Source organism: Triturus cristatus, chromosome 12, assembly GCF_964204655.1.
Source record: "Triturus cristatus chromosome 12, aTriCri1.1, whole genome shotgun sequence".
Classification (NCBI taxonomy): domain Eukaryota; kingdom Metazoa; phylum Chordata; class Amphibia; order Caudata; family Salamandridae; genus Triturus; species Triturus cristatus.
The window spans coordinates 59661109-59674438 of NC_140595.1; the positions used below are offsets into that span (position 1 = coordinate 59661109).

Sequence of the window (13330 nt, forward strand, 5' to 3'; positions counted from 1 at the left end):
ATTTAGTGGCGACCTGGCCTGCCATTTGGTGTGGTCGGTTTTTTGTGGGACAGAGTAAAAATTGATTTGCATTTAGCTGGTCCCTATCTGTAATGGCAGAGACTGAAATGTGGCTCAGAGTGATTACTGAAGCCTGAGATTCCTTTTAGCGTTCCACCAATAACCTTTTGTGAATTCTGGGAAGTAGAGAAGAAACTCAGTTGTGTGGAAGTTGCTTGCATCTGCCTCTCTTAAAAATCATCAATTTGCGTTCAAAGGTAAAGCACGTAAATCTCTTTTTCTGCAGCTCAGTCCTTCAATTGATGTGTCAATGGAGTACAGTGAGCACAGATGTTATGGTATATACACCAGCCAGATGGACTTTGCACTTGATGTTTCTATTTTGCTTTATAAAGCTAGCATTGCTTGCCCAGAGGAGTAGTCGATATAACAGAAACCCTGAAGGCAGGAAAAGAAGTTAATATTACATTTGTGGACTCTTGAGAAATAAATATGTTCTGTTACTAACGAATCAGAACCACACTATTCATGCCTTTTCTTTCTCTTAGTCGTATGCTTGACGCCACTTTGAAAAACATCTCCAGCAGTGGGAAGGAGAAGGATGTTCTGAATACTGAAGACAAGGTCCATCATCGTCCGACGGCATTAGTGATTTCAGGCGAATTTTTGGTAATCCAGGACTCTGTAGTATAAATCTGCAGTGGCGCTTTGTGCTGTTTTTACAGTTTTAAGTGCATGTGGGGGAGAGAAGCTAAGGGTTTTGAGAGCTAGATACAAAAGTTTCCCAAAGCCATATAAAGTCAGGAGTGACTTAAAGTTCATATGCCACATCCTATTCTGTCCTAATGGATAAACCACAGGTATCCACAATTTATTCATCGTGATTGTATGTTTGATCCTCCTGTTGACTAGAGTTGTGGCAAGCAGGTGAAGAATGTCACTAGTTGTAACGACGCCTTGCCATGAACCAGCAAAGAGAGAGTAAGCATGTGTGAAATCATTTAAAAGTGGCTGTGTGCATCAGTCTTGAGTACTTTGGTTGTGGGTCTGTGGGGTGTCATGCTTTCATCTTATGGTTCTCAATAATTTGACTGTATATTTTGTGTTTGTTTTGTTTCAAAAATCATAATCACAAATACTTACGTAGGATTATTTTGAAATGGTATTAATAGGAAATGCAGATAAACATAGAGATAGGTTGGGACATCAAGTCATTTGGGACAAGGAGACCCAGCTAGAAATGTAGCATAGTTTGAATTAGGTGACCTCCACAACTTCTCAAACACTAAGGAGGTAATTACGTTATCGGGCGGAAAGCCTCCGCCTGACAGTCGGAATCTTCGTGATCGCATCGGAGCCATCCGACCAACTCAGTCGGTTTACAGTCCAAATGCCTGATTACGATGTTCGCGGTCGGAGAGTAAAGCGGCTGGTCATTTCGACTCAGTTCTGACCAACTCGCAGAGTATTCCTGTTGGTCGGAACCACACCGTAACCCCCTATGGATGACGTTTTCGCTGTTGGGAATACGATGTCACTTTCCAACAGCCTTTCTGCGTCAGCCTGTCCAACACAGAAAAGCTGTCAGAAACTACGGTTGCTGGGCGAAAGGATACCTAAGGCACCCCTCTATAAAACCCTGCACTGTGTGGCAAGCACAATGGGGTGCCTGCAACATGGTGCAGGGTTTTCCACACACACACCCCATTTCCCCATAGGAGCCTTTGTTATGGCCTGTTCTCAGGTGTAACACCAGCTCCCAAAGGAAACAATGGGAATCCGACTGAACAGTGTTCGGTCGCATCGTAATCTGGAGGTTGGAACCACCGACTGCAAGTCTGTCGGTCCTGAATTCGAGATGGTGTCAGGCAAAAGTTTTCTGCCTGATATCGTATTGAGCCCCTAGATGTAATTGTAACCATATACATTTTTATGCGTTGGTGGTTAAATGCATTATATTTCTTTAATAACGTAACCCTAAAATATAAATCTATGCACTTAATATGGGCTAGGTGCCGATGGCATAGGAAGTACACGTCGGAACTCCTGCCTGGCAAACTCCATCCAGGGTCATCCTGATATAATTCTGTAATAGAGGGGGCATCTGGTGCGGGTAATGCACCTCGTCTGACTCCTGGCTGCAATGCTGACAGAGGAGAGAGTGCCCGGCCGCGAGGGACTGCTTCTAAGAGGGCGGATCCCGAAGGCAGATAGGTGACCACAAACCTGAAGTTGCGCACCCGCCCCTGATTGTCCCAGACTGCAGGAGACTGAGCAACAGACCCGGGGGCCGAGAATATTTTTGGAATACTACCCCCGACGGTGTCGGGGAAGCTGCAAGTGCACCTGGGGCAGCAATGGCTTCTGCGGCACCCGGAGGTGCATGGCATGTCCATCATCATAACTGTGTTGCTGCTCCTGAGCGAAGTGAGCACTGGGGGTGAGTCTAACCAGCGAATCCTCAGTGGGCTGCCTCTTGCCTGTGGCAGCGCGGGGCCATCCTGTGGGCCCGTCGATATAACAGGACTGTGCAGTGTGTCCTGAGGCCTGTCGGTGCGTCTGTTTTTGCCTAGGCGCGTGGGGTGGCGGGGACCCCTGGTGAGGACTCCGAGAACCTTAACTGCTCTCTCTGCTATGCCCCTAAAATGGTGCTGACCGTCGCGGTGACGGCCGCCGGTGTGCCCCCGACACTGTTACTGTGCATCAAGCAATCCAGTTGGAGCCCTAACAGAGGTGAGGAGGATTGCTGTTGATATGAGAGGGGGCCCTGGGGTACAGTTTAATTTAGCGAGACATTAACAGGCGAACCCTCCTCTGAGAAGAAAAGACACTGAGCAGAAGACCTGAGAACTGCCAAATAGAGGCCCGTATGTAATGCTATGTGGCTGTGACCTAGAGGGGTGGAGTAACGAGCCACACAGCTAGACTGGTGTAACGATTGAGCGCCACATAGGGAGCAGTCTGCACACTATTTGCATTTCAATGCATAGACTTCCCCTGCACTGAGACTACCGCGGCGCTAAGGGCCTCACCTGAAGGTGGTGTGGTGAGGCCTAGAGTGGGATCAAGCGGTCCTTCCCTCAGTGTTGAAACCCCTGATGACTGTGGTGGGAAGCAGATATCATTGACCCTCCACAGTGGAAGAGCACTGGCCCTGGACTTGAACAGGCTCTGAACTCCAGCAGACGATGATAGAACACAATAGCACTCCCACCCTACATTGGCGAGCCCCTTAGCACCCAGGGCTCAATCGAGGGTGCTCTGCATGAGCAGTGATTTGACACTGTATTTCAGAATGTGCCGATGGTCTATGGAGCTCTGCTTCTCACTTTGGGAGCTGGCTACACTAGACAGTTCTATCTGCTGTTGGGATTAGAATACTCGTGAGAATGCCAGAGAACGTTACTGTGACCATCAGCACGGCGGGTCTACGGACATGTAAGATGCTCAGTGGGTCTCTGCTATAGTGAAGAACTCACCCTTCACACCTCTGAGCTCCTGAACACTTGCCATAGAAGATCTGTACTGGGGGAGAGTCATAATAACTGCCTTACTGGTTTGTGCCACCCAGATACAATGCAGAAAGTCACTCAGAAGAAGGATGTGGACGCTGGGGCTTCAACCCAGGGGAAATCCACTGAGCCTCCACCTGATGTGGGTGCAGTCCGCCCTCCCCCCCCCAACAGGGATCCTCGCAGAACCCCACTCTTCACGACATCCTACAAGCCATCACAGCCTCTCGGGAGGTCCTAGAAACAAAAAACAACACCTTGGTTGCTGACTTGGGAATACTGAAGGATGATCACAGGTTGCTTGTGGACCGTGTCACGACAGCTGAAGGAGATCTGTCAGAGGTCACCCCCGTGGCGTAACGAAACTTGGAGCTCGGGGCCCCCGCACTGCAGGGGCTGCAGGGGCCTTTGCTACACCACTGGTCCCCCCAGTTCCGTCAACTGTGAAGGACAAAAACTACCGACCGTACTACGACCTCACACTAGGGGAACCCCCCACACACCCAGTTCTCCACACAATATTACGAATGGGAGCGGGCCGCCATCTTACCACATGGTTGTACAAATCGATCAGGGAATTGGCACCTCCACTACTAGAACCCCTACGGACTCTCTGGGAGGAGGAAGCGGGATGGTCATTTCATGACAATGAATGGGAAAGGGCGCTTGAATTCCCCAAAAAAAGTATCTAGGAACGCCCGTTTTAAGAATATACAATTTCACATTCTACATAGGGCCTATTTGACACCAGCACGCCTTCAGCGTTTCTACCCTGATACAACTTTCCTCTGCCCCCGTTGTCAGGCGCAAGATGCAGATTTTTACCATATGTTTTGGGCCTGCCCGGGTATCCAGGCCTACTGGTCGTCTATCCACACGACGCTCCGAGATCTTACCGGACTTACCCACCTAACCACATGGGAATGTTGCGCGTTAGGCATGATCGGACGGAGGAAACGTCACAAATTACCCATACATTTTGTCTCCTTAGCCCACCTACTGGCTAAACGCTACATAGCTATGCACTGGCGCTCCCCTTCGGGCCCCCCGATCGCAGCATGGGTGGGGGGCGGTACTCAAATGGGCTGCAGCTGAGGAGGATGCAGTGCGAGAGGAGGAAGCTAAAGGCGTACGAAAAACCCCAATCTCCCTGGAATGGGCGCTCCTGCTACACCAATTCAAACAGTCCCGGTCCCACGATGACCCGATCATTGGCGCGACAACCCCCCGACACCACACAGTTATCTACTGTGCATGCCCACACAACTGGGGACCCCTCCTGATTACCCACACCTCCCTAGGGCCCGCTCGTCTCCCGCTCCCACTAAGCCGACACACTAACCTATCTCCTGCACCCGCCTGCACACCCATATTCTCCTTAGTGAGATTCGACTGTGCCGCCAATTAGATACCTGAAGAACCATGCATACATTCGTCTGGCCGTACCACCTAGAATTCCATGACGACCCCTAGTGTGATGCCCCCCCCCGGTTTTCTTCTTGACAAACACCTGCTATAGCGCATACAGCATCTACGTGAAATTGACGCAACTGTAAATGCCTATAACGATAATAGCTGATTTGGATGCATATGTACAATTTTAATGCGTACAAATACACCTGTTTAACAACTGTAATAATAAATGCCAATAAAAAGAATTTACAAAAAGAACTGTGAAGGACAAAATCTCAGACATGGAAGCAAGAATTCGGACACCAGAAGTGAGAGCAGAGGACGCAGAAAACAGCTTGCGCCATAATATCAGGATCTACCCAAACGGGTGGAAGGGGAAAATATGGTGAGCTATCTAGAACACTGTCTGCAAAAGGAATTGGCGGTAGAAGGGCGGTAGAAGGGCTATTGACCTTTTATGCTTTAGAACGAGCAGATCGAGTGCCGGCACATCCCCCCATTCCTAGAGCCCTGCCGCTCCCAGTGGTTGCAAGACTGGTGCACTATAAAGACAGGGACCATATCCTGAACCATGCTCGAAAGAAAGGGGACCTCGTAGAGGACAACAGCAAGGTCATGGTCTTCCCAGACTTCACCAAGGAAGACCAAAAACAGCTTGCTGAATTCCTGAAAGCGAAATGCTGCCTTCGCCAACAGGGTATCACTTATGCTATGATGTTTCCTGCCAGATTAACCCCTTCCCCGCTCATGACGGAACCACTCCGTCATGAGCCACGGTTGCGCTGTGCTCATGACGGATTGGTTCCGTCATGCTGCGGCCGCTGGCGGCCGCTCCGCCCCTGCGGCGCTAATTCCCCGCCTGTGCGGGCGATTAGCGCAGTGGGCGGAGACGTGATGGAACCACTCCGTCATGAGCACAGCTCAACCGTGGCTCGTGACGGAGTGGTTCCGTCACGAACACAGCGCCACCGCACCTGCCCCCAAACCCCCCCCAGCGCCGCGGCGGAATTCCTGCCGCGGCGAAGGGGTTAAGAGTGTCGACCTTGAATGGAGTACAATTCTTCCATACCCCAGAGGAGGTCTGGGAGTCGATTTGATCGGCACCCACAGCCTGGCTCACTTGGGGATCCTCCCGACGGAGGACGGTGAGAGTCAGGTCAAAACGCAGATTCAAGAGCAAAAGCAGGGTGATCCCCTCCAAAGGGGAGGCTCAGCAGGAACAACTGAGGGCAGTGGACGTGGTGGCAATGATGAGAAGCAGCGGCATGAGCCCTCTGTCCACAGTCAGAGGTGGAGGCACGCATGATTTGGACTATAATCGCAGATCCCCTTCATCTGAAGCTTCAGGAGCAGATCAGCCCAAAGTGACCCCTGGAACTGCTGATTAACTTATTTGAAGCAGCTGCTATTGGTATCATAAAAAGTTTTTACATTGAGGGCTGCTGAATTTGGGGTTTTCCGTTGATTCTTGTAAAAGCAACCTGCTCCCTCTTGGCCACCAAAATTCATGTTATTTATATACACTGCTGGATTGTGGGGAGTCATCAACAGAGCTCCCGAGATGCTGCACCCATTATTATTTAGTCCGCATGGGTACATCTATGAATGTTTGCTGTTTGGATGGGGGATTACTGCCTACTTGTCCTAGGGTGTGGGAGTTGGGTTGTTACATATTTGTTTGGTTATAGGTGTTATACGAGTCACGCCTCATTGATCCTCCCTCTTCATTCCCAATACCAGATGGGGAGATCAGGAAATAGAGCAGGTGTCCAAGGGTGGATATTGCAACATGTTTCTAAATGCACCCAATGGCAACCCCCATAACCTATCAATTCATATCCTGGATCATTAGGGGGATGCATTTGATGGCCAAGATATATAAAGTATTTTTGTAACCTTAACAGATGGGGAATCCACATAGCACTATTGCAGTTAAAGAAGGGAATGCATTGCAGAAGAGGTGGAAGGACAAGCCTATTATACTACATATTCAGTGTATTCGAGGGGCATACTCATTTGGATATGCCTGGGGGTCCCCTTTCAACACACTGGTACCGTGGTTGACCCAGCAGGTAGATACAGAGTGGTGACGAGGAGCTTGGCAGGACGAGACATGGCCATAATCAATATCTATACCCCGAATGTGGATCAGGGAGCTTTCCTTGAGGACTTATCTAGGTTCTTAGTCCCTCACTAGGTACACTGAATTATTATGGGGGAGACTTTAACTGCATAGCAGATCCCACTCTAGGACGATCCCACCCCCTTTAAGAGATTCTCCAGTCATCAGATTGGCATGTTTCTTCACGCACTGGCAGGTTGCCTTGGGGCTGGTAGATACCTGATTATGTATGCATCCCTTGATCAGGGAGTACTCTTTCCTTTCCGTCCTCCGCGAACTGCATGTGTGGTTAGATACTTTTCTCTGCACTCCAGATGTTCATGGGTTGGTGCGAGTTGTCGAATCCCTAGCTAGAACCATATCGAACCACAACCCAGTCCTCCTCCACCTGAGTTGGCAACAGTTGTGACCTTGTATCCCTACCTGGAGACTGAAGCTGGAATGTTTGGAGGATCCGGTCTCTCATGACTCTAAATGGAACAGCATACAGCTTTAATTTGAGGCCAGCACTTTTACTGCGTACTCCCCATTGGTGGACTGGAACGCCTTTTAGGCAGTGATCAGGGGAAAATGTATATCGGAGACTGTGGGAGTTAGGCGTGCGCTGGTAGCTGAAGTGGCGACTACAGAAACAGAACTAAGGGATGTGGAGAGGCTGAGGTACTTTTAGCAAAGAAAAAAGCCATAAAACTATTTCCCTCTCTGAGTCGTCTCCGCAAAGCGTGTCAGTCCGATGCACTTCAAGGTAGAGTTTAACTGAGCCTAGTTTTCCCACTGCGAGGATCCTCGCTACATGTTTGCAAAGATGAGGTGTTGCATATGTTGACCAAGATAGTAGTCAGTGAGGGTGATGTGTTTAACGAGATGAAACATTGGTTTGTGGATATCGCCTGCACTCACACTGACCGTGTATGAGTATTTTCTTGTCAGCACCAGGAGGGTAGCACTTCTACAGCATGTATTGAATGCCCTCCCTTGATACCAAGCCAAAAGTCCATCTGAGCTGCCCACTGAAAGACAGTGCATTAAATGGATACAACCGCATGCTTCTGATGCGGAAAAGCAAGTGTGCAGCCAGCCGCCATTTTTTAGGTTTTACGTGATAAAGCACATGCACAGTTGCTTCTAAGATATTTTGTTAAGAAAAATAAAACTTAAAAAGGGCTAAGAGCCTGTACATTAATTACCATTGGTTGGCTTAATTATCACTCTCATTTGCTTCCTTCTTATTGGTCAGCAAATGCCAGTTTGACTTCCTGTTCTGTTCTTTTGACAGAGCATGGACCAAGTACTGATTACTTGGTCTATGCTTGCCCTCAAGTTGAAGTACATTTTTTTTTTACCTCCACCACTGTTTGGAGGCCCTCTCAGTGTGGTTGCTGCCCCACCCTCTTATCGTTTATTTTGTGCAGGTTTATATAGAATGAACTCAGCCAGAAAACATTGGAGCATTTCCATGACCAACAGATTACCTTGCACAAGGTCAGATTCATTGAGGAGATAAAGTATTTTGCCAAGAATTACAGAACGTTGAGTCCATGTGAGGACTTGAACATTGTTTCCCGGTTCTAAAGAGGACTGCTCTGACTCTTGGACCACGTCTACTTATCTTCCCCGAGGACTCCTGTTTGCTGTCTGTCCCCGGGGCGCATGAAAGGTTTCTGAATCCTACAACTCCCAAATAGAGTACTGTTCTACATCGAACATACTTTTAAGCATACACTTTGAAATGAAGCTCAAGTGCTGGATGAAGAAACAAAATGTTTTACCACCTCCTTGGGGTAACGAAGTGCTGCTCAGATGCAGCAATGTACTACAATGTTATGATCCTTTTCTTTAAAGATAGTCACAAATAGAAATACGCTGATAGGCCGAACCAGGGGGCATTTTAGCAAGGCCTTTATCGCAGCTTTTGCTGCACTTTTTGCCACTAAAGCGGCGATTTTTTAATCGCCCTATCAGCAAGCTGTCGCTAACAGGCGTTTGCGACAGCTTTCGACAGCTTTCTGGCGCTAGCGGACGGTTTTCCTATTGCCTTGCGTGCCAGCGACAATTATCGCTAATGACATGCAAGGTAGGCATTCCCAACTAAAACCGACTGAAAACAATCGCTGACACAACTTCCCCCTATTAGCAACGCAGGCGAAGCGATAAAAAAAGTCGCGCTAAGCGTGATTATCTTCAATGGGAGGTGGATTGTTAGGCTAAGTCCACCATGGCGTTAATGCGTGAATATCGCTGGATTTCCAGCGATAATCAGGCATTTCGCCGCTATCGCTGGATATTTTATCACAGTGGAGGTAAACGTTGCTAATAGCGTGTTATCTCCGCGAAAATATCCAGCGATAGGCGGTGATAAAAACAAACGCGCTAAGCGCATTTTGCGATAATTATCGCAAGTTGTTGCTAATATCCCCCAAGTTTTGTCAGTTAATCCACTTGATACAAAGTCTCCATTGTTTCCTCAAATCCCTGCCTACTTTCCAAGGCATTCAATAATCTGAAAATGTCGGGTGACTCTGGTGTACGGCAAGTATATTGACGTCTATTTTAACAATAAACAATACCTAAATACCATGGCTAGTTTAAACCTTTCAAATAGATAAATTCATTCAGCAACTAATTACATAACTGTCAAAATGGTCTGTTATTCGGTGTATTACTAACTTTTAGCACAAAGCTTTTGTTTTCCTTTAAGATTTAACTAGACAGCCCTTATAAAGAATGCAGAAAAGAGCACACAAAAAAGGAAAACAACTTTCTCACATACCTGTCACAAGGTTGCTGGACACAAACACCAGAGTTTAGGTGAAATCAACCATTTAGCTAATGACACTCTACCAGCAACTAGGGCAGCAGAGAAACAGAGGTGATGTGAAAACAGACTTCTGACGTTTCGTTTTTTAGGTCTCGCCTACGCAGTGCGCATGCGCTGCATAGGAGGGCCTTTAGCCGTCGCTCTGCTCCTTTTCAAGCACACACTCGTGCTTGTAACCGCATCCACCTTGGGGGAGCGAGCAGGGGCGCACCACAAGCACGAGTACAGTGCTTGAAAATTAGCAGACTGCTCTCCCAAGCGCGTGCGCACCTCTCTCCTCGCCCACACGTCCCGGCCACTCACTCGCTCCGCCTTCTCCGTCTTCTTTTTGCTTGCGCTTCTTGTCTTTTCCTCTCTCGGTTCAGTCTTTCTTCCCCTGCTATCCTCTTTCTTTCTTTTTCATGTTGTAATTTTCGTCTCTTTCTCGCCTTACTTTTTGCGTCCACGCCCTTTTCTCTTTTTCTCGTTCTGCCCTACTTTCTCTTTAAATTTCGCCCCTCTGTTTATTTCTCTTCGCGCCTCTACTCTCCAAGTTATGTTTACAATCATAAAACAGCTGTTAGTATCTAATTCGTATTGCGTATAGCCGTTCTTTGAAGTATGACTAGAAGTAAGCAAGAGAGGAAAGGAGGTTGTTGGAAGAGCGAATAAAAAAACATGATTGAGTGGCTGGAGGTGACACAGGCACCGGGCAAATGATGGCGCATTGTTTCGGGAATATTGTGGCAGTGTAGGGCACTGGCGCCGCCTCACCATCCCACAAAGCCAGAGTTTGGGCCTTGGGACACCCTCCTCATTCTGTCGTAAGTGTCACATTAAACCTTAAATATAGGTCTCTGCTTTGTAAGCCATAATGGTATCAATTTGCCACATTACCGTTAAAGCTCAATTTAACAGAGGCAATAGTCCAGTGAAACCTTGTCAAAAAAGGGACCTAAAAATGTTTTGCAAATAGCCTGTGAAAGGTTAATGTTGGAACCTTGTGAGCATTGTTTTATGACATCACGGGTCGTGTAGCAGAAGGTGCAGCTTGTTCGTGATCGAAACAGTGATTTCATTGCAGTGACTTGTTTGTACAAAATTACCATTGTATTTGCATTATTTGCGAGGCTTTGATTATTGGTTGGGTATTGGAGATACTCATGGGACAGACAAGTTGTTACACATGGTATGAAACGCTGGCCGAGGTACGCATACCTTGTTTAGCTCAAAAGCTTACTCTTACTCAAAGTTCTGTGTCTTTCAGATATTTAATTAGCAAGTGTTTCTCGTACCCAAGATTACGTTTTTCTAACAAGACCTGTTTTAGGGCTTATGCAGCCATCTTCTCTACATTGGTAATATTGGGCCCCAATATGTTAAAAACGCTGTTGTGGAAAGTAAATGTGTTTGTTCGCACACTAGTTTCATTAGTTTGACATAAGAATTACGACCACATATTTTGCTGGGCGTTCCTTTTTTAATGTTTCCAAACTGCTTTCAATTGTTGACTGCTTTGAAGAAAGTAGACAAGGAAGCCATTCTTAGGTCAAAGCCTATCACATAGCGCAATAGCCAATAGGCTTTTGGGACCTTGTAAGTTAAAAAAAAAACTGTGTACGACTTCACGTTTACATTTACTGCATCCTAAATACAAAGTAAATGTAAACGTGAAGTCTTATACTTCAGGTTTTTTTTTTACTTACAAGCTCCCAAAGGCGAGACCTATTGGCTATGCCAATGCTTGTCTACATAGGTCTTGATCTCCCAGAATACACTGGAAGCATTACCGAAACGGCAGACAAGGTACTTAAAACCGAGAATGCAAAACTCTTACACCTTCTAGTCTGAAGTATTCTTGGGTAAAGCTAGCAAACTCACAAATTTGACTTCTTGACTTAACAAGCATTAGCAAAACCAATTGGTCTTGCCTGAGCGAATCTACTTGCTTTGGCTATATTTTTTCAAGACAAGCTGTATTCAGGAAATTGGCATTAAGCAAAACCCATCTTTCTAGTTGGCTCCTTTTACTGTCCTTTGTAAAAGGCTGTTTTTCAGTGGTTAATATGCTCATTAGTCCATCCTTTTCTGCTTTTGTAACCTCCCATGAGGACTACCCCCTGTTACATGTGCTGTTACGCTTCAGGTTACTTAAAAACCTTGAAGAGCACTCTTCTTTTGGTTGACCTGTCTCTGCTCATATTAAATGTTTTGTTTAGTTTACTTCCTGTATGAAACCTTCGCAGCCGCTTTATTTTTCAGCTTCACCCATGACTCATCTCCCTGATCTCCTGTGCCATGCCCCAAACCACCTCACCCCTCCCACAACAGTGCTTGCCTGCCCCTACCACTCCTCTGAGGTCACTGCTTGTGTCAGTGCCTTCAAAGACCTCTTTCCGCTGTGTACTGATTCTCCCCTCCCCTTTTTTTGAAGTTTATAGCAGCAAGATCTCAACCCGTAAGTACTGGAGCACTTCACATGAGCACCGGTTTCATTACACATGGTAACATTCATTTTGGTAAGCTCAGGGAGATTAAGTGATTGCCCAGAAGCACAAGATGTTGAGCCATTGCCGAGACTCGAACTGGTTCCCCAGCTCCCGAGTCGGCAGCGCTAAACGCCACATCATCTCCCATTCGTGTCTGCTTCTTCGCCACTCCCTTCACAAAAACTGTCTTTATTATTCATGAAATAGCGCTCATTTGAGGGGTTTTTCTCCTTTGAGCTTTTTTTTTCTCTCTTTTGAGCTTTTTTTCTCTCTGCCTAAAACTCTTCTTCACAAAACGTTTTCCAACATATCCACAAAATACTAGACTGCCATTGACCAATTCGAAGGTGTGAACGGCCGACCAATTACAGAGTGGATCCCCCTTGCCTCCCATAAACAATCACAGAGTAGCATTCCTGGCGTCTCTCCGATCACAGCTCCAATGCCCTCTCCTTCTCTGGGTTGAGTCTGAGGCTGCCTTTTACTGGTGCTGTGGTAGTCGGGTGGCCCGACTGGTCACGCGAACCTTGGTGGCGGTTGTTTGTACATTTCTCCACATTTACTTCTTTTGGTAAGTATTTCAGCTGTACGGGCGAAGGTAGCTGCCACCTGTGCCCACAGGTCGTTCGTCAGGAATGGGTTATTAACATCGGATTCTCGCGAAACCTGTTCCTATAATTGTTACATTTCAGGGCTGGTCTTGTTGTGTATGTGCGTGTGCTGGGTCGTCTTCAGTCAATGTTAAAGGGGTGGGGGTCTTACAGAGAGATTGATGTCTTCTTCAATTCGTGGTGCTTGAGGTCAGAGCGTGGGTTTGCTGGCAGAAGCCGCTCGAAAGCTTTGTCTCTGTCTTGGCTTTCAGTGGCAGCCTCGGCCACCTCTACCTAACATTGCTTCGACACCACAGCGCAGGGGCTAGAGCGGCTTTGGTAAAAACGAGGACAGAGTCTTCCTCGGACTCCTTACAAGTGTGTTCGAAAACCAGTATAATTTTGCC

The 13330-nt window shown here is 47.2% G+C and overlaps 1 protein-coding gene across 2 annotated transcripts in view; it reads left to right on the forward strand.

Annotated features, from left to right (window-relative positions):
- The window catches only part of LOC146772463 (phospholipid-transporting ATPase IK-like), a 520789-nt gene that overhangs the window by 369815 nt on the left and 137644 nt on the right, over positions 1–13330 (forward strand). For both annotated transcript variants that reach the window (XM_085638338.1, XM_085638339.1), the window contains exon 21: positions 549–669. In XM_085638338.1, coding sequence (XP_085494464.1) covers positions 549–669 — 121 coding nt within the window. The remainder of the gene's footprint in view (positions 1–548; positions 670–13330) is intronic.